Source organism: Heptranchias perlo, chromosome 14 (genome assembly GCF_035084215.1).
Source record: "Heptranchias perlo isolate sHepPer1 chromosome 14, sHepPer1.hap1, whole genome shotgun sequence".
Taxonomy (NCBI): Eukaryota; Metazoa; Chordata; class Chondrichthyes; order Hexanchiformes; family Hexanchidae; genus Heptranchias; species Heptranchias perlo.
In genome coordinates, this window is record NC_090338.1 from 23,038,240 (window position 1) to 23,060,345 (window position 22,106).

General features: G+C 43.1%; 1 protein-coding gene across 3 annotated transcripts in view; it reads right to left on the bottom strand.

Annotated features, from left to right (window-relative positions):
• sgcd (sarcoglycan, delta (dystrophin-associated glycoprotein)) overlaps positions 1-22,106 on the bottom strand; it is a 151,710-nt gene that overhangs the window by 37,173 nt on the left and 92,431 nt on the right. For all 3 annotated transcript variants that reach the window (XR_010965638.1, XM_067996107.1, XM_067996108.1), the window contains exons 5-6: positions 21,838-21,957; positions 5,907-5,979 (exon numbers count right to left, since the gene is read on the bottom strand). Coding sequence is in view for 2 of the 3 variants with exons in the window: in XM_067996107.1 (XP_067852208.1) it covers positions 5,907-5,979; positions 21,838-21,957 (193 nt within the window). In the remaining variant the exon portion in view is untranslated. The remainder of the gene's footprint in view (positions 1-5,906; positions 5,980-21,837; positions 21,958-22,106) is intronic.

Below are 22,106 nucleotides of genomic sequence, written 5' to 3' on the forward strand. Positions count from 1 at the left end.
TTTTCTGGCATAAAACGAGCACAAAGCATACAAATTTAGCAATGGGACAGCCTGCACCCAATTTGCGCGGACATTGGTCCCAATGCTAAATTCGTGGGGACCTTTCTTTAGGCCAGGTATTAGGCCCCCTGAATATGTAAATTAGGGGCCTAACGCCTGGTGAACAAGCCCATCCAGAAATTAGTTGGCGATGAGCGAAGCAGGTGTCGGGCCTACCCCACTCGAGGTTCTTCAATGGACCCAGCACCCGCAAACGGAACGATTCTGTGGAGCAGGCGTTTGCCCCCTCCACCCCCCCCTGTAGCCAGCTCCAGTCTCCCCTCCTGGGACGTACCTGAGGGCCGCAGCCGGTGAGGTAGGATGTCCAATACTGATGTCTTTGCTCGAATGAGCTGCCTGTGGAGGCGCGACCAGTGCCGGCAGCTCGCGTCGAGTACTCTGATTGTTAATTGTATCAGGTGATTTATATCAATTAGTGTTAATTGTATTCAGGTGGTGTGTGTCAATTGGAGACTCTTGCGTCCTTTTTATATAAGAGCTTATCTAGGGTGCGGAGCGTGCGTGTAAGGGGAATCTCTTTGAATAAAGGCTTGGAAGCAACTGAAGACCAGGTTCTAGTATTCTCTTTCACTACTCGGCTATCTAATTTATAACACTGGTGAGGCCAGAGGACCAAATCCATTGATCCTCAGGCCTCTCGGTGCGGGCATGTGACAGACACACAGCAGCGAGTTTGAGCCCACAGATGTAGCTGTCCTATGGAACTAATTATTATTCTGCATTTTAAAAATATAGTGTACCTTGAAAATGTTAAATCTGTTTCTCTGACTGACCTCCCAGGCTGCAGTGAGAAAAAAAAATACAAGCAATTTGTTGTGTTGTTAAAGGAATGCAGTGAATCCTCATTAAGTATTAAGTGCAACCCTGTGCCTACATTCCACTTGCAAGGCCACACTTTATCAGCTGTTAAATATCCATAATTCAGATTTTTATTTCTAAGTGCGGTGTTTATTAGCATCTGCTTTCCTCTCAAGGTTAGCCAGTAGTTTAATATAAAGACTAATTACAGCTGCTGGTGTGGTACACTCCAGGGTGTCTGCATTCTCCTACACCTGTTTGTTTACACTAATGAGATCTCAGCTTAATTAGTTTTTGATGAGCAACCAAACATTGATCAGAGATGGAGATACACAGAATGAGAAAGTAAAACGAAAGGGATAAGAAAGTCAACATGAAAAAGGGATGAGAAAGACAGAGAGAAAAACTAGAGAAAGAAAGAATGAGAAGGAAAGAGTGGGAGGAAGAGGCAGTAATTACTGATGAGGGAAAGGGGAAGAAACAAAGCAAACATGACAGAGAGAGCCCTTTAGTAGCAATAGGTAACAACCAAACATAAAGAAATCTGACAGTTTTACTAATGTCATCATCATTAATGTCATAAAGAGACAGAAACTCTTATCTTAGAGCGAACAGATTTAACCAAAACAATTTACAATCGGACATATGTGGACATCACAAGCCCCCAAACTGAGAGAGTTGAGGACAGTAGTGTAGCTGAAAGTATGCTCTTTTTGCATGTAGATTTGAATCCAAATGAGAAATTGGCTGATCTTTGGGATCCCAAATATCAGATTTGGATTGCTTTGGAGGCCTGGGTACTTGTAACATAAGTTTCTGTTTATTTATAAATAAATGGAAAACCTGTGTGTAAAAACCCTGAAGATTCACTTAAAATTGATGCCCAGCAGTGTTGTTGACATCTGACTTGATCATAGCCAGAATCGGAAATGAGTTCCTGAGAACTGAAGTTGTGCAATTCAGGTTAAGGCAGAAGTTTAAAGGTTAAACCTATCTGGGACAGAGAAGATCCAAGTTAAATTCCCAGAGCTCCCAGAATTATTGACCTGTCTTTGTGATAACCTTTGTCAGATCAAAGACAGTCCACCACAGTCAGAGACACTCCACCACGTGGATCAAGGTTTTCCCAACAGCAGGGTATTCCATCTCATATCAGGGGAGTACTGACTGAATTCATCTTCCATCTGAAACATCCATCATTCCTCTCATCAACAAAAACACACCATTATATCCCACTATGTTACTCTGGGTAATGAAGACATAGCTGAGGCTTACAAAAACAAATGACTGCTTAGCTGTTTGACAACACATCAATGAAACAAAACAGACATGCTGCAAGAATGAGGCCCTTGGTTTACATCACACCAGCATGACCATTGCAACACATGAAAGAGAGAAAACACTGGCCGTGTGGAGGACTCATGTAAATTAAAAGCATTATGAAGTAATGATTTGGGACAAGTCAAGGGTATATATTTGCACTCTCTGAATGTACCCTGGTTCTCATAAATAGTATGTTAACTATGATTTGTGGATGGTCAGCCAATGACAACAAATAGGACGCCGGCATTTATTTAAGGAGAGTGGAACTGTTTCTCAGGACATTGTAAGCTAGATTTTCCTCTTCACTGCATCTGGGGAACACTCGGTTCCCAGGAGCCACAAAGAGGAGACTTGTTATGTCTAGGTCTCTACCTAAAGTAAGCACAGGCTCGGCAGTAGCATGCAAATGAGACAGGACAGCCAAGGGAACGCCCAGGTCATATTAAGGGTCTGGTCCAAGCAGCCTCTGTAGGTCCAACACACTTTCGACAAGGGGCCGAGAGGAAACTTGGCCCTTTGTATGCTTCTCAGAGCCTGAAAATAGAAGCTGGGATCACAGAGGCTAAAGGTTAACAGTTCGGAAGTTGTGACGGTTCAGGATTCTTTGATCATTTTCCCCAGGGAAAAGACTTGGACATAAGTGAATTTGAAATGTATTCTGAGAAAAATATGCCTGAAAGATATCGGGGTAAAGTTTCTGTGGGGGTTCTTCCAATCGTCTGCTGTTACTTCGGCAGAACCCTGGAAAAATGGCATAAATGGCCAATTACACCTTTTACATGGTTTCCACCAATCGTCCAGCGGTTATGGTGGCAGATTAGGAGAACTCCTGCAGAAATTCAGAACACAGGAAGACATCCAGCATCATGGTGTTGACAAACTGTTATGATCGCTGTAAGCCAGGAGGAGAGGGTTTTAAAAAAAAATCAGGACAGATACCAAAATTGTCGAGCAGCAGAGGACTGCGTAGGGAGTGAACTGTTGACCTGGGTGATAGGACACAGTACAGAGAGATTATGCTTTTAAGTTAAGTTAAACGACCCACAAGAGTAAACTGGCACCCACATGTTCCTTATCTTTTATAATAATACGTGGACAGCATTTATACTGATTGTACCAGATATCTCTGATCATACTCAATGTTCTGTATGTTTCGCCTACTGAGGAATAAAGCAGCTTACAAAACAAAACTGGACCTTAGCTCGTCCAGTGTTAACTTGGTCTGCCTTCGGAGAGATTGAAGGCATATATGTGCGTAAGGCACGGAGATCAGTGGGGAGTTTCAATGTTACTTGGAAATATATCGCCGTTCCTTCATTGTCGCTGGGTCAAAATCCTGGAACTCCCTTCCTAACAGCACTGTGGGAGAACTGTCACCACACGGACTGCAGCGGTTCAAGATGGCGGCTCACCACCACCTTCTCGAGGGCAATTAGGGATGGGCAATAAATGCCGGCCTTGCCAGCGACGCCCACATCCCGTGAACGAATAAAAAAAACTCCCAGATCCTGCTACCACCCCCCTCCCAACACCCCCGCCCCCGCCCCCTCCCACCCCCTCCCCCTCCCTCCCTAATAGATATAGGGCAGTGGGCGTCAACTTCCATAAGAAGTGGGCAACCTACTGCCTAAGGAAGTAGCTGACATCACTGAACCCGAGTAGATGCCTTTGTCAGGCCTAGAAGTATATAGAGAATTTGAAAGCCAGAGGCGTCTGATTTTTTAACAAGTGACCGATTCCTGTAAATCTTATAAACCTTGGGTTTCTTTTGGTTATGGTCTGTTAATCAACAGTTAGGAGTCACTTGGTCACAGAGAGCAATGAGACTAAATCAACAGCTTGAAAGTTCAATGCCAACACTCGCTTATTCTTACAACAACTTGCATTTATATAGCACCTTAATCGTAGGAAAATGTCCCATCTGCTTCACAAAGATATGTAAGTAGTGTTGAGCCAAAGAAGGAGATGTTAGGAGGGGTGACCAAAAGCTTGGTCTCAAAAGGTGGGTATTACGAAGGGTCAAAGGAAGAAAGGGAAACGTGGAGGCGGAGAAGTGGAGAAGTGTAGGGATGGAATTCCAGAGAGTGGGGCTTAGAAGGCTGAAAGCGTGGCCATCAAAGTTGGGACGAAGGGGGGTTGCATGAGGCTAGAGTTGGAGGAGCAGAGTGTTCTGGGGGGAGGGAGTTGTAGGGCTAACCACATTTTAGTTAATTGCAAGAAAAATATTTGTTACAGTTCTTTCAGCTGCACCTTAAAAAGATCACATTTAAATGAGCCCAAAAGCTAAATTCATTTTATTTGAAACCTTGACTTCATCAGTATGAAGACTGCTTGTAGGTAAACATCTTCAGTGGGAAGCAAAAGCTACAATTTGATTCTGCCATGTGCCAAAGGATTAAAGGGATAGTTTGCCACATACCAAAAGATTAAAGAGCAACCTTTCCATGTGTCAAGCAGTTAAAAGATAAGTCTCTCACGTTGTCAAGTAACTTCTTGTGCAGATTCAATTCCTAGATCAAAACTGTTCCAAAGACCAACTTTTAGCTGTCCTTCATATCGAAAAAGTTGAGGTTTCAAATAAAATGAATCTAGCTTTTAGAGTCCTTTTAAGTGCAGATGGAATTGTAACAAATATTTTCCTTACAACTAACTAAAATGTTATTAAGAATAAGCGAGCGTTGGCATTGAACTTTCAGGCTGTTAACACAGTCTCGTTACATTCCTTGTTTAAGTGAGTCCTTCTAAATATTGATCAACAGACCACAACCAAAAGAAACTCAAGGTTTTTACAGATTGACAGGAATTGGTAATTTATTAAAGAAGGACCCCAAGTTTGTGCTGTTACAGTGCACATTTTTGCAATGCGATTTCATCTTAATTTTTATTAATACTAGAATTTAAAACAATAGGCGGGTCAGATCAGCTTTCAGCGGGAGTGCGAAACGGGCAATAATGAATCGGCAGCTTGTCTTACAACTCGCCCAATGACTTCAATGGAAAAGTAAATTGGGCAGGGTGTAAAAGGGACTGCCGATTCGCTGTCGCCCATTTTGCGTTCCTGCCGAAGATCAATTTCACCCCCTAGACTTGTAATGTAAAAAAATCCCCAAAAACTGCAGATACTGGAAATCTGAAACAAAACCAGAAAATGCTGGAGACATTCAACAGGTCAGACAGCATCTGTAGACAAAACAGACAAGTTAATGCTTCGAGTGTAGACTCTTCTGTTTTGAGTCTGCTCTCTCCACAGATGCTGTCTGGTATTTTCCTGTTTTCTAATAGATTTGTAATGCCAAATGTGACACCTATGATGTTATTGTGTCCTCACTGTATAAACATGATAACGTTTCTGGCGGGTATTTTTCGTCATGGCAACAAATCAGGAACAACACTTCTGCTCAGTTACCATTCAACATAATCACAGTTTTGATTGTGAGGAGACTGACTCCAGAAAACAGAACTTATATCAAACTCATTCAATGTGAAAAGGAAAAGGAAGAGAAAGGGTAAAAGAAAGGGAAAGGGAAGCTTTTGTGGAGGAAAGAAGAAGAAAAAGACAAAAGTAAAGAGAGAGCAAAAAAAGGAGAAAATAGAAGAATGAAGGGAAGAAGAAAAAGAAAAGGAAAGGGAAAATAGAAAGGGGAAGGAAGGGAAGGATGAAAGAATGGAAGAGAATAGGAATAAGAGAATAAAAGAGAAAGGAACAGGAAAATCATGTTTCATACCTCAGCTCTTTGAAAGGCTCGGCCCGGATATGTGGTGTTTCTAGAGAGCTTTCAAACACAGTTCCTTCAGCACCTAGAGGGAGAAAAACAGTTTATGTTACTGAAGAAATATCAAAATTCAGACTTTCCCAATTCTTTATCTGAATTAGTTAATTCATTGAGCCCCGATAATATTGCACGTAAGAATACAAGTAAACAAATATCTTGTTGACACATCATAGGGAATTTTTACTCTCCCCGCCCAGTGGAAACCAGCCAGTGGCATGTTAATGAGGTCCTGCTGTTAAAATCAGCTGAGCTTCCCATTGCCACTCCTAGATGGGCCGGCCACTCGCTAGACTGCTTGCCTGCCCAGGAGTTAAAACTCCCCCATGGTGTTGCAGCATCAAAGCATAATATCACAGCGAAGTGGGAAGTAGGTTTGATCCCCACTCCACAGAGTTGTCTACAGCAGCTCTGTCACTTTCGAGATGCACCAAGTGTTATCAAGAAAACCACCAAAGAGAAGATTATATCCAACTGCCAGACTCTTGGAAGCAATAGAGAATTTCACATCCTGAAATTCAATGAGGAGAAAGAAAGCAGAACTTTTTTTCCCGACTGACTGTGAGTACAAATAAAAAGTAAAGTTTGAGGACTATTTGCTCCCAAAACGCTATACTGTCTCCTTACAGATGGTGACTGACCTGCTCCATATTTCCAACATTTTCTGCCTCCTTATGAGCAGCAGCCCCAACTGCCACATGCTCCTTTAGAAAACTTGACTCCTCTCTGGGGTATGTTTCCACAGACACTGGTCAATCACTGATACCTTGCCTCAGCAGCCATTTTTCATGTTTGCGATTAGACAGTGACTGTCGGCAGGTTATTCGACCACAAGAGGGCATCGCAGCCAAGTCGAATCTTGTCTTCACCTGAAATCCACGTGCACATTTCCAGCAAGAGTCACTGGGCAGCAATTGGGAAGTGGAATCCTGAAACCTACAGGATTTCCTGTTCTTATTACTGAGGTACTGAAGCCAATTTTACTTTCCCTATCACCACCCTGGCTGAGATCACCTAACTCAGCACAGACTAGATAAATTCACTGAACCATTGGGAGCCCCCCCTCCAATGTGTTTTGTGTTGTTTGGCTAATAACAATAACAACAACTTGCATTTAACGGAGTAAAATGTTCCAAGGCACTTCATAGGAATATTATCAAACAAAATTTGACACCGGGCCACATAAGGAGATATTAGGACAGGTGACCAAAAGCTTGGTCAAAGAGGTAGGTTTTAAGGAGCGTCTTAAAGGAGGAGAGAGAGATTGCGAGGCGGAGAGGTTTAGGGACTGAATTCCAGAGCTTATGACCTAGGTAGCTGAATACCCAACAGCTATCTCTCTCTCTCTCACACCTCTCCCACAACTGCAGACTTAGAAAACAGATAACAGGCAATATTTATAAGGCACAATGGCCAACTTCTCAGTTCTTGAGGATATTTCTGCAGCACCTGTGGTGCCTCCTGCAGTCTTCCAGGCTCTGTGTGTGTCCATGTGACATTGTCCAAGTCATTAAAGTAGCTTTAACCATCTATCCTAAATCACATATATAGGATGAATACAGATGTAATTTATTTAAGGGCTTAAAACAGGTAATGTTATGTTATTTAACTATTTTTTTAAAAAAAGAACTAAATAAATATAGGGTTAGGAATATGACTGGTATTTACAGGGGCAAGTATAGACATGGGTGGCCAAATCCCCCCCAGAATATTATGCTTGCTGTATTGTGGAAATGCCATCCAAAGCAATTTACCGCTGTTGAATAAATGGAGTTTGTAAATCTACATAGAAATTGTGGTCTATCACCTTTTGAGTGCCAAAGAAAAATTCTACAGGACTTTTCATCTAGAGATCCATATTAGGGAAGGTTGTTCATGGTTTGAGGTGGCCTTTTCTGTTTCAATACTTCCTGATGTGTTTTTTTTTGATTGCAGCTAATCTTCCATGGTCTGAGGCATGGAACATGTTGTGATGTTCAGCTGCGAAGATGGAGCTGTGTTTAAAATGGCCTCTCCTTTTAAGACCACTACTCAGGTACTCTCTGAGAGGAAGTGGCAATTGGTGCAGATTGTCAGCTGCCTGTGAATCCCTGGCTCCTACCTTTGGAGGAGGGCTAGGTTTTTAGGGTCAGAGAAATCAACAAGAAATGACACTTTTAACATTTTTTGTTTAAGATTGTTCAGTTGAAGTGTGATGTCAGAAGTGTGACAGATTCAGGCTAGATACAAAGGGGGTAAAAATTCACCTTTGGTGGGGGTGGGGGGGAATGGGAGGTAATGGATCAGCCGCCCGTTATACACGCTGCCCGAAAGGAAAATCAGGCAGGGTGTATAACGTACAGTCAATCTGTTCCCACCCATTTTGTGGCCCCGCTGAAGTTGAATTTTACCCCCAAAATCTCCACATATAATAGATATACAAATGAAGATGTCGGGGTGAAATTGGTCACCAGCGCGAATGGGGCTCATAGCGAATTGGCAGCCTGTTTTACACAACGGAAAAGAAAGACTGGCGCGGTGTGAAAGGAGCTGCCAGTTCGCTATGAGCCCGTTTCGTGCTGCTGACATGGACCAATTTCACCACTGGAGTTTTCTTTTTAAAAATGTATTCTGACAGAGGTAGCAACTCCAAAGCTCTGTGGCCCAAAGTGGAATGAGACTGGATCGTGCCGGCCAATTTTCTCACTCGCTAAGTTTTCTGACCCCAGCTGGACAATCAGAGGGAGGTTCCAAGTTCTAAATACTTCTCCATAGCAGAGAGAAGGAGAATTAAAAGGGACCCTCTGTGCCACTCACACTCCCTTCCAGCTGGTTATAGATTGGCAATAGCAAAGGCATTGGAGCAGCTCTCCAGGCTGGATGATGTGTGTGGTCCAGACAGACTTACAGAACGAAATCCATTTTAAATGTTCAAGCTGGTGTAATGACGGTCAGCACAGTTTTCAAAGAATAATGTAAGGAATCTTACAACACCAGGTTATAGTCCAACTGTTTTATTTGAAAATCACAAGCTTTCGGAGGCTTTCTCCTTCGTCAGGTGAGCGATTTTCAAATAAAACAGTTGGACTATAACCTGGTGTTGTAAGATTCCTTACATTTGTCAACCCCAGTCCATCACCGGCATCTCCACATCAAAGAATAATATCACAGTTTACAAGAAGTGTTTGTTCTATTTTTGTAAATTTTAAGATGCTACGATTAATCTCATCTGGCAAGAAAAATAACTTTAACTAATGAAGACACAGATCATTCATGTCAGCATGCTTTAAACAGTCTAGGAAATGGGTTTTATCAAGGTCAGTGCTGCTGAAAAGTGACTCACAGAAGCACTCTTCAGGTGCAATTAATTCAGCAAAAGTGTCATTCTTTATAGTCTCAAAGGGTTTGCAGAACACACTCAAACATTCTTGTGACTACCACAATTATGTGTGTATGTGAGAGAGACAGAGTGATGGAGTGATAGAGTGTGTGAGAGAGAGACAGACAGACAGACAGAGTGCTCCTCAGTGGTTAACTTCCCGAGCCGGGGCTGTCTCGTGGTGGGGAGCAGGGGGGGGGTCTCCCGATCTGGAAGGAGGGGCTGAGTATGCGACAGGGGTGGCCTAAGCTTTCCTTGTCGGGTCTGGCGAAACACTGCTGATCCTCCTGGTCTCAAAAGGAAATTTTAAAAAACGCACTTGTTCGGACCTCTTCTGGCCCTGATCCTCTTTGCTGCTGTCTTCACCTGACGCGAAAGTCACTGCAGCTTTCTGCTCAAGCTTTCCAGATAAAATTGCAGTCAGATCCTGATGACATTATCGGGCAGACATGCATATGCAAAAAAAAAGGACCCACCAGCTTTGGTTGGGTGTTCTTGCCAACTGCTCAGTAGAGCAGGTTAAAATTGAGAGCGGTCAGCTCACGACGGCTGCAGGCTGGGTAAATAACCTGGGTGATTTTAACTGCCCACCTGCCAGGTTTCCATCAGTCGGGTAGAGTTAAAATCATCCAAGTTTGAGAGACACTGGGAAGTGATGGAAATAAAGTAAGAAAACAAGACCAAGAGAGACAGTAACTGCTTTTACATTGCTGCTTGTTTATGTCAGATAGCAGGAGACAAGAAACAAACTAGGTCTACAATTCTGCCGTTGGGATAATGGAGCTGAATTTAATAGTACAAATTCCAGTCTCCTAGAATCCAGCCTGACCAATCACCTGGATAAAAACATCTGGTAAGGGATAATCACAGCCATCTTTTTAAAACCTACCTTTGACCCTTCTGTCCTCACTAGCTACCAAAAACAGAAAGACTTGCATTTATATAGTGCCTTTCATGACCACAGGACATCCCAAAGCACTTTACAGCCAATGAAGCACTTTTGAAGTGTAGTCACTGTTGCAATGTAGGAAATGCAGCAGCCAATTTATGCACTGCAAGCTCCCACAAGCTGCAATGTGATAACAACCCAGGTAATCTATTTTGTGATGTTGGTTGAGGGATAAATATTGGCCAGGACATCAGGGATAACTCCCTGCTCTTCTTCGAAAGAGTAACGTGGGATCTTTTACATCCACCTGAGAGGGCAGACAGGGCCTCGGTTTAACGTCTCATCCGAAAGACGGCACTTCCAATAATGCAGCACTCCCACAGTACTGCACTGGCGTGTCAACCTAGATTTTGTGCTCAAGTCTATCGAGTGGGACTTGAACCCACAACCTTCTGACTCAGAGGTGAGAGTGCTGCCCACTGAGCCACAGCTGACACTTTTATCTCCAACCTCCCTTTTGTCTCCAAGGTCCTTGAACATGTTTCACTTCCCAGCTCCATGCCCATCTCTCCCAAATCCCTGTTTCAATCCCTTTTATCTAGCTTCTGCTTCTCCTTCAGAATGGTCCTAATCCAAATCATGAGCAGCATTCTCTGTGACTGTGATACACTGTCACTTCTTGTCCTCTGCAGCTTTTGGCAGTCGATCACACCATTCTCCTACAACATCTCTCCTCTGTTCTATTCCCAGTTCTGTGGGACTGCCCTCAGTTAGTTCTACTCTTATTTATTCGATTATAGCCAGCACATCTCCAGCAATGGATTCTCCCCACCCCCACACTGCCACCTCTGGAGTTCCCCAGGGATCTATCCTTGATCCTCTTCTCTTCCTCATCCACATTAATGCAGATGGCACTCAGCGCCATATCATCTCGCTTGATCCTCCAGTACCTCTGTGCTGTTGCACTGTTTGTCCGGCATCAAATCTTGAATGAATCATAATTTTCTCCAAAGATTGGGAAGCCCAAAGCCATCATCTTTGTCTTCCCCTCCCACAAACTCCCTGACCGCTAAGTCCACTTCCCTCCCTGGCCACCGTCTTAGATTGAACCAGACTGTTCACAACCTTGGCATTCTGTTCAACCAAGCTTATTTTTCTACCCCCATATCCTCTCCATCACTTCCACATCGGTAACATCACCCGCCTCCGCCCTTACCTCACCCAATCTGCCACTGAAACCCTCATACATGCATATGTCACCACCTGACTTTATTATTCCAAAGTTCTCTTTGTCTGCCTCTCATCCTTCACCGATACAGAATCAGACAAAATGTTTTTAAAAATGAATTATTTTAAAATGATATTTGTAGAGAGTCTGGGCAGCTACATTTTCCATAGCGAAAAAGGAGGTGTAAATGTAAAGGGGTGTAAAAGCATTAACAGACCTTTCATTCTTTATTTAAAATTGTCGTGAGGAACATAGGAACAGGAGTAGGCCATTCAGCCCCTCGTGCCTGCTCCGCCATTTGATAAGATCATGGCTGATCTGTGATCTAACTCCACATACCCACCTTTGGCCCAAATCCCTTAATACCTTTGGTTGGCAAAAAGCTATCTATCTCAGATTTAAATTTAGCAATTGAGCTAGTATCAATTGCCGTTTGCGGAAGAGAGTTCCAAACTTCTACCACCCTTTGTGTGTAGAAATGTTTTCTAATCTCGCTCCTGAAAGATCTAGCTCTAATTTTTAGACTGTGCCCCCTACTCCTAGAATCCCCAACCAGCGGAAATAGTTTCTCTCTATCCACCCTATCTGTTCCCCTTAATATCTTATAAACTTCGATCAGATCACCCCTTAACCTTCTAAATTATAGAGAATACAACCCTAATTTGTGTAATCTCTCCTCGTAACTTAACCCTTGAAGTCCAGGTATCATTCTAGTAAACCTACACTGCACTCCCTCCAAGGCGAATATGTCCTTCCGAAGGTGCGGTGCCCAGAACTGCTCACAGTACTCCTACCCCATCAATTTTTATTTGTTAAGGTCAGCATTCTGCAACTGTACAGTCAAATTGAAAAGTGAGTGCGTTCCGTAGCTATTTTACAAGATGCCTCTCATTCTGCTTTCCTCCGAGTGCTATTGTCACTGCTCGTCAGTGTCACAGTAAAAAGATACCTCTGAGTGAGGTTGGTTAACATCTGTCAATCTCGTGAAATTGCAACTTGAAATAGACACAGAAAGTGTACTCATAGAAGGAAAATTCTGGTGTGAAGAGGAGAGAAAAATGGTGAATGTACTGAACTGGTATCGATCTGTAGTCGTAAAAGCATCTTGCATGACTATTTCTGTCTTCAACTCTGAATAAATGAGAATGGGGCCAGCACAATGACAACTGTGTTGTATCAAAATGAATGGTATCACGTAAAGGAGACCACTACTATAAGGGTTATTTTCAGTGCAAAGGTCTTCCCCCTCCCTTCTAACTCAGCCTCATGCAGGTTTTTAAGAAAGTTCCTAAAACACTCTAGATCTATGCCTCTCAACCATGTGGACACATCTTCACTTTCTACCTGGATGCAGATCAGACATCTATTCCCTATCGCAATACATGGAAATAAAAATAATCTCATCAGTGTTCAGCAGCTGTGCCTATAGTTAATCTCAGTTGAATGCTTGGATGGCGTGCTGTGCATGGAGATATAATCGGAAAATAGGGTGAAAATAATTTCAAATGGGAATGGTGGGGTGAAAATTTGAGAATGTTGAGAGACGACACACTCTAACAGAAAGGGATTCACTCAATAAACATAACAGTATAACTATCACAGGGGTTCCCTGATCTTCTGCTGTAACTTCCGTTTCCAAATTCATGCCAGGAATACGGGAGAGCCCTTGTAGAAATTCTCGGTGAACATTTTTATAAATCCCCTTATTTCTATCACAAGGTTTCCTCCTCCCTCAGCTATTTATTTATTGATCGTTTGCTTTAAATAATCTCAGCCACCATCAGTGCCCAAGTAAAAAACAAATAGTGAAGGCAACAGTAGGACATTGGTTTGATTCTCCCACTTCACTAAATTTCTGCTCTAGGCTGTATCACTGCAGGGAGGCACTGAGTCAGTAGCCAGCACTTTCCCATAGAACAGGAAAATCAGTATCAGAATCAGGCCACGTTCACAGATTTGCTAACAGCTGACTCAGAGTGGGTTCCATGCCAACTAAAGTTGACGAGTGACTGGGGGAGAGCAGGAGAAAACAGTTTACCCTCAAATAACAATTTTTTAAAAACTAACATTGGAATCACTTCAAACATGCAGACTGTGTGTGTTGCTATGCAACAAAATGTAGTCACTGAAGTTAAGCCTACATGTTCCTTTTGTTGGGAGTGCTGATTGAAAACAGGTCTCAATATACTCAAGATCTGTTTATGCTAGTGTGCCAACACTCCTCCCGTAAGGTCAGGTATGCTGCAATGATTTCTCATCACTTCAAGACGATACCGTTTCAAAGACAGGAAGCTATAAGAGACTCTCTAAACTAGTGCAGTCAGCAGATGCCTGCAAAGTTTAATGAATGTCATCACACCTATGATTCCATGTTAACTGGTTCCAATGGATGACTGCCTCTGTTTGGATTCAAATCAAGAAAATACAATCATTAAATTCATCATTCTACAGAGAGTAATAGAAGTGGCAGGAAAAGCAGTCGACACTTCAGTGCTGCATCTGTAGGATCTGCTTGTAGAATTTGATTCATTTCTTTCTATTTGTAAATTTTGCTTCTTTGGCTCCTACATGACTAAGTGTTGCAATCCAGTTGTGCAGACAACAATGGTGTTAATTCAGGTTGGGGTCATTGTTGGGGTACCGTAGAGGAAACTTTACTCTAACCTGTGCTATCTGAGGGCACACTGATCTTTGAAACATGTAGAAATTGGGACTCTTCATCCAACTAGCCTCCTGTTTCCTGTGACAGACATGGCCAGAATGTATGCTTTTTTGGTAACTAGACTGTTCTTTAGGAGTTTTTTGGGGTGAGTTTTTGTGCTTATTAAGTGAGATATGTCAATCCTGTAGAATGGAATAGCAACAGCTAGCGAAATTATTGATTTCTTGCCAATTTCTGCTGCATTATATGCAGCAATGTGCCATGGGCCCATACCTATTAGGAACCAGCCCTAAACTGATTTAATTCAGGACTGTTACACATGGAACAGAGTTACTTATGTCCCACTGGCCAAACTCAGGTTGCAGAGATGAAATTACTATGCTAATGCATAGCACCTCCAGGGTCCTAGAAAGACTGTTCTTGACTGTTGAAGATACAAAATTGGTAAGTAAACATTTCCAAATTAAAGCTTTTCCTTCTGTTGAGGAGAAATGGAAGAATTGAGATGAACAGATTTCCAGCTGGCTGACTTACAGGAAACTCGCTACCACCTGCAACAAAGAAAAGTGGACCAATGACTTTCTCTCCATACTGTCTTCTCTCAAGTGGATAGTTATGGGTTTCTGCTAAATGATCCCTATTATCCTATCTACACGCTACACGACATACAGTTATGTTTACAGTTTTCTTAAAGTTCCCATTGATGGCTAGGGTGTACATTGAATATCAGTGGTGAGCAGATTGCAAGTTTATTGTCAATTCATTGAGTTATTAATTACATTCCTCGAAGCAATGACAAGAATCACACAATCTCAATACTGATCAATATCATCAGCTGCCCAATAACAAACTTGGAAAAACTTGTAACTTTGTTCATGCACTGAACCAGGAAATGCAACCAAGGAATCAGAAACTGGCCGGGTGGGCAGTTAAAAACAAGGGAATTACTTACCTACTCATAATGAGACCCTTTTATATCTTTTCCCATTTTGATCTGCAGGGTTCTGCAGGCGAGTGAGAAGCCCATCTAAAGAAGGCAAGGGCCTTATGAATTTATGCAAATCGGGGTTCTATTATGTCAAAAGGACTCCAATTGCATTTTAACTGGGGCCTGAGCGGGGAAGCCACTGTGTCTTACCACCAGGTTGAAGCCGGTCTGCAGACAGAAGGGGACCTTCAAGGTAAGTGTGAAACTTTCCTTTGTGGGGACAGGAGAAGTCAATTACCCGCGGCATGCAGTCATGGCTCAGGAGTTAAAATACCCTGGGCCTCAAACGTAGGCCAGTGACTGTGTTTTGCACACCAGAAGCCTGCTCTGTGTTAAAATTGACCCCCAGATTACAGCTCGATTGAAGACTGTTGTAACGAAAAATCAGAGCTTAAGTGATTGTGGGAGGAACTTAAAACATTTACAATCACCAGGGAAAGGGTTCCGAAAAAAAATATTAGAACTAAAAGCTGACAAGTCCCCAGGTCCTGACGAATTTCATCCAAGGGTCTTAAAAGAAGTGGCTGCAGAGATAGTCGATGCATTGGTATTAACTTTCCAAAATTCCCTAGATTCTGGAAGGGTCCCATCAGATTGGAAAATAGCAAATGTAACTCCTCTATTCAAGAAAGGAGAGAGACAGAAAGCAGGAACTACAGCCCAGTTAGCTTAACATCTGTCATAGGGAAAATGCTAAAATCTATTATTAAGGAGGTAGGGATATAGATAGCTAAGGGATATAGATAGGTTAAGTGAGTGGGCAAAAATTGGACAGATGCAGCATAATGTGGGAAAATGTGAACTTGTCCACTTTGGCAGGAGGAATAGAAAAGCAGTATATTATTTAAATGGAGAGAGATTGCAAAGCTCTGAGGTACAGAGGGATCTGGGTGTTCTAGTATATGAATCACAAGAAGTTAGTATACAGGTACAGCAAGTGATGTAGGAAGGCAATTGGAATGTTGTCATTTATTGCAAGGGGAATGGAATGTAAAAGTAGAGATGTTTGCTACAGTTGTACAGGACATTGGTGAGACCACATCTCGAATACTGTGTGCAGTTTTGGTCTCCTTATTTAAGAAAGGACATAATTGCTTTGGAAGTGGTTCAGAGAAGGCTCTCTCGACTGATTCCTGGGATGAGGGGGTTACCATATGAGGAAAGGTTGGACAAGTTGGACCTGTTCACACTGGAGTTTAGAAGAATGAGAGGTGATCTTATTGAAACATATAAGATCCTGAGGGGACTTGAAGGGGTAGATGCTGAGAAGATGTTTCCCCTTGTGGGAGAGACCAGAACTAGGGGCCACAGTTTAAAATAAGGGGTCTCACATTTAAGATGGAGATGAGGAAAAATATTTTCTTTCAGAGGGATGTGAGTCTGTGGAACTCCCTTCCCCAGTGAGCAGTGGAGGCAGGGTCATTGAATATTTTTAAGGCTGAGTTAGATAGATTCCTGATTAACAAGGGAGTCAAAGGTTATTAAAGGTAGACGGGAAAGTAGGGTTCAGGCCGCAATCAAATCAGCCACAATCTTATCAAATGGCAGAGCGGGCTCGAGGGGCCGGATGGCCTACTCCTGCTCTTAATTCGTATGTTTGTATGGATTGGACATTCAGCAAATGTGGCTTTGTGTTAGACCTGCCTTCCTCCATCTTTCCTTAAGTGGAGTCATAATTTAAACTTTTGCAGTACCAACCATCCATCTTCAGCCAGAAGTGCCGAGTGGATGATCCATCTCGGCCTCCTCCCGATATCCCCACCATCACAGAAGCCAGTCTTCAGCCAATTCGATTCACTCCACGTGATATCAAGAAACGGCTGAAGGCACTGGATACAACAAAGGCTATGGGTCCCGACAACATCCCGGCTGTAGTGCTGAAGACTTGTGCTCCAGAACCAGCCGCGCCTCTAGCCAAACTGTTCCAGTACAGCTACAACACTGGCATCTACCCGACAATGTGGAAAATTGCCCAGGTATGTCCTGTCCACAAAAAGCAGGACAAATCCAATCTGGCCAAATACCACCCCATCAGTCTACTCTCAATCATCAGCAAAGTGATGGAAGGTATCATCGACAGTGCTATCAAGCGGCATTTACTCTGCTCACCGATGCTCAGTTTGGGTTCCGCCACGAGCACTCGGCTCCAGACCTCATTACAGCTTTGGTCCAAACATGGACAAAAGAGCTGAATTCCAGAGGTGAGGTGAGAGTAACTGCCCTTGACATCAAGGCAGCATTTGACCGAGTGTGGCACCAAGGAGCCCTAGTAAAATTGAAGTCAATGGGAATCAGGGGGAAAACTCTCCAGTGGCTGGAGTCATACCTAGCACAAGGGAAGATGGTAGTGGCTGTTGGAGGCCAATCATCTCAGCCCCAGGACATTGCTGCAGGAGTTCCTCAGGGCAGTGTCCTAGGCCCAACCATCTTCAGCTACATCATCAATGACCTTCCCTCCATCATAAGGTCAGAAATGGGGATGTTCGCTGATGATTGCACAGTGTTCAGTTCCATTCGCAACCCTTCAGATAATGAAGCAGTCCGTGCCCGCATGCAGCAAGACCTGGACAACACCCAGGCTTGGGCTGATAAGTGGCAAGTAACATTCGCGCTAGACAAGTGCCAGGCAATGACCATCTCCAACAAGAGAGAGTCTAACCACCTCCCCTTGACATTCAATTGCCGAATCCCCCACCAGCGACATCCTGGGGGTCACCATTGACTAGAAACTTAACTGGACCAGCCGCATAAATACTTTGGCTACAAGAGGCTGGGTATTCTGTGGCAAGTTACTCACCTCCTGGCTCCCCAAAGCCTTTCCACCATCTATAAGGCACAAGTCAGGAGTGTGATGGAATACTCTCCACTTGCCTGGATGAGTGCAACTCCAACAACACTCAAGAAGCTCAACACCATCCAGGTCAAAGCAGCCCGCTTGATTGGCACCCCATCCACCACCCTAAACATTCACTCCCTTCACCACCAGTACACCATGGCTGCAGTGTGTGCCATTCACAGTATGCGAGGTTTCTTCAACAGCACCTCCCAAACCCGCGACCTCTACTACCTAGAAGGACAAGGGCAGCAGGCACATGGGAACAACACCACCTGCACGTTCCCCTCCAAGTCACACACCATCCCGACTTGGAAATATATCGCTGTTCCTTCATCGTCGCTGGGTCAAAATCCTGGAACTCCCTTCCTAACAGCACTGTGGGGGAACCTTCACTTCACGGACTGCAGCAGTTCATGAAGGCGGCTCACCACCACCTTCTCAAGGGCAATTAGGGATGGGCAATAAATGCTGGCATTGCCAATGACGCCCACATCCCGTGAACGAATAAAAAAAAAGTACAACATTTGGCCAGAAAAGCAGTTTGGAATAAACCTCTCGAGTATTTTTGAAACCTGTTGGGAACAATGAACAGATTTCGATGATGGGTAACAGAAATGTTTTGCTTTCATATCTGAACTCCTAATGATCTCTTTGGGGAGATGGTAATCTCCAAGTACCATAGTACCAGGGGCATTAATTAGGAATTTTTAAATTTTAATTGTCCTTTCACCATTATTCCATGATAATGTAAGCAATTAGGGCCAATTGGCATCTGCCTGTTTTATTTTGACGTGATTTGCACATTAATCAGAACTAATTAGTCCTTTTGAGAATCTTTATAATCTTCACATCAAACATTTCCTTTTTTGGTTGGATTGGGGAATCAGGCGAGTTAGATTTTGAAGGCATTCTCCCAGTGTTCAGGATCATAAACGGCAACCGTGGGTCAGAGAATCGGGGCTATAGTTTAGCAGTCCTATTTCCTCACAAGCAGCAGAGTCTTTTAATTTCGGTCCTCTAAAGTAACCTTTATTTAAATTTAATTCCAACAGAGGCTTTTCTTTCAGATGCCTCTGGACAAATAACAGGGCTTCAGTGCATGGCTAATACACCACCATGAAGCGGTACGTTTTAGGTGCTTTGCACTGCAGTGCTGGTTTCAGAAAGTACTACTATATCAGCCTCCCAGTGCTGATCTCATCCACTTACATTTGCACCTGGCACCATTCTCCATCAAGTACTGGAGCTGGCAAATCCAGAAAAGCTCGTATGATTCACAAGATAGTGGGGGTAATTTTCATCTTCAACGCTTGGGTGGTAAACTGCCATAGCGGATCACTCACTGTTGTAGAACTCACCTGATTTCCATCCCATTAAAATTAATGGAATGATAATCGGATGGGTTCTACAATGGGCGGGCGAACCGCTCTGCCAGGTTACCGTCCAGGTGGCGCAGTTGAAAGGTATCCCCAGTAAGTCTCCATTGGAACAAGGTAATTCGGGCAATTTTATTTCTAATTGCAGCTGAAATTGAAAGAAGATGCAGTTACCATCAGGTGCAGTTTTCAAAAAGGAAAATCTGCTTTTAAAGGAACATAAGAGTCGGACATTCAGCCCCTCGAGCCTATTATGCCATTCAATTAGATCATGGATGATCTGTATCTTAACTCCATCTACGGCCCTTGGGTCCGTAAACCTTAATACCCTTGGCTAACAAAAATCTATCAATCTCAGTTTTGACATTTTCAATTGACCTTTTGTGGGAGGGGGAAGATTTCAGGATTTCCACTAACCTTTGCGTGAAGAAGTGCTTCCTGACATCACCCCTGAATTGCCTAGCTCTAATTTTAAGGTTATGCCCCCTTGTTCTGGACTCCACCAGAAGAAATAGACTCTCTCTATCTACCCTACCAAATCCTTCAATCATTTTAAACACCTCATTTAGATCACCCCTTAATCTTCTACAATCAAGGGAATACAAACCTAGTCTATGCAACCTGCCCTCATAATTTATGTAGCTGTAAAAGCAGCTTTACGAGATTGGATGTGTTTATGCTCGTAACTTTGCAACAACATGACCACTGCTATAATTTAAAAATGCTGGATCTTTGCATGTCTGTCTGTCTCTCTCTCTCTCATAAAGTGTCTGTCTATCTCTCATGCTCTTTCTTCTGGTTTCTGGCCCTGTCTTTCTCTCTCACGCTCATTGGAGCTGGCGGAAGCTGGTGGAAAAGGCAGGGTCTTGATTACAACAGGTCCCCGCTGATTCTGGGAGTTCCATGTCAGCCTTTTAAGGTGCAGAACTTTGGCCCGCCACTTACAAGGCCAATGACGCCAAGGGGGCAGAACCAGAGGCAGGGACTCCCTATTCTGACGCGACCTAAAACTGGAGACTGGTATGCCAAGAGAGATGTGGCATACCAGCCTCCAACAGGGTGCAAGTGGGCATCACCTATTCAACGTCTGCCCGAATTGAAAATTGCCCCCATCTCTCCCAATCTCACACTTTCTCTGTTTTGATCTTTCACTCTGTCCCTCATTCTCTCCGCACATATTTCTGTAGTGACCTCCTTCACTTTTTCTCCCCATTGTTCTGTCTTATGCACTGCCAACAGCTTTCCAAAACATCTTTTCTGAACTTCCGCAATTAAATTATGCATCTCCCATCCTTCAACTCTATTCAGAGTGAATAGCAAACATGTCTTTGATACACCAGGGGAAAAAATGTCCTCTAGTTGCTACTGACAACCAAAGAATCATCCAAGTTTACAGCACAGACAGAAGCCATTTGGCCCATCGTGTCTTTCCTGGCTCTTTGCTGAAACAATCCATAACTGATCCCACTGCCCTGTTCTGGCCTTAGCCATGTTTCTCCAACTGCTCCAAATATTTATCCACTTTTCTCTTAAAGGATACAATGGTTGTAGCCTCAACTATTCCTTTGGCAAAGTATCCCATGCTTCACGTGTTTACGATTTCCCTACAAACAGCAAGCAGAGGAAATCTTACCTCTGGTACGTTTCTATTTTGTGCTATCAATTCCTACTATTATAGATAACCTCACTCGTTACCTGCGTCACACATAGTGCTTCCTCAGTTAATAGAAGCATCAATTCTATTTTTTTTTTACAGTGCAGCACAAATGATCCCTGCAAAATTTATTGAAACGCAGTAGTAGCTTCACATTCTGACCCTCTTCCATCCTCCCCCATTTGTCACACCACATTAATTTTTGCAGCATCATTTACAAAGAGGTGGAGTCCTTATTAATGAAGTGTTGCCAAATGCATTCAATTCCACAGCCACTTTTAGAAAGCTCCTGCACCTCTGTGAGTAGAAGTGGCGCAGAGTCACAAATGGATTTTATTATCCTGCTTTTTAATTTTATACAACAGCCTTGGTGGCTTCTTATTCTATTGACATGCTGGAATCACATTAAAATGATCTCATTAATATTCATTCAGCTGCCTGGCAAGCTGCATCTTACTGACAAATAAAATAGTCCTGTGACACTCAGAAATGTGTCATTATGGGAGCCTGGTATAATATTAATAGAATACTTTCAGCAAATGCACTGAATTAGTAAGTTGTGATACATCATTCCAGGTACCTTTACCTCATCCTTTCCTATTTGGAATATATGTACAATTGTTGTGCTATCTGAAGTTGTTAAATGTGCAATGAGACTTTCTACAATTAAATCTTCTAGTGGTCAATATATGGTACACATTTCCTTTTTATTTGAATGCTTTATGTTCTTTTGGCTAGGTGTTTTCGATTTTACTGGTTACTCACAGGCCTTCGAAAAAATATTGGGAGACGTTTTCCCTTGGCGATCTTTTGGTTTGAGCCTCTCAAGCGTTCCTACCAAAAGATGGCCCTTTGGGAAATCTCCCCCTGTGCAGGATTAAAAATGTATGATTACCTAAGACTCGTAAACGATCAGCACCAACAACCACTTCACTGTCCTCCGCTGAAAACAATAGCTTGCCAGTATTTGAGTTCACTTCGAACCGCTTGCCAAGTACTTTTATAGCTTCACTTCCTGCAGACAAACACAAAGAATTACGAGACATTGGAAATGTAGTAATTAATGTTATATGCAGAAATGCAATCAGTTAGCCACTATCCATATCTTTCTCATTTATAAACTATCCCTTGGCGGTGAAATTCAACTTCGGCGGGGGCACACAA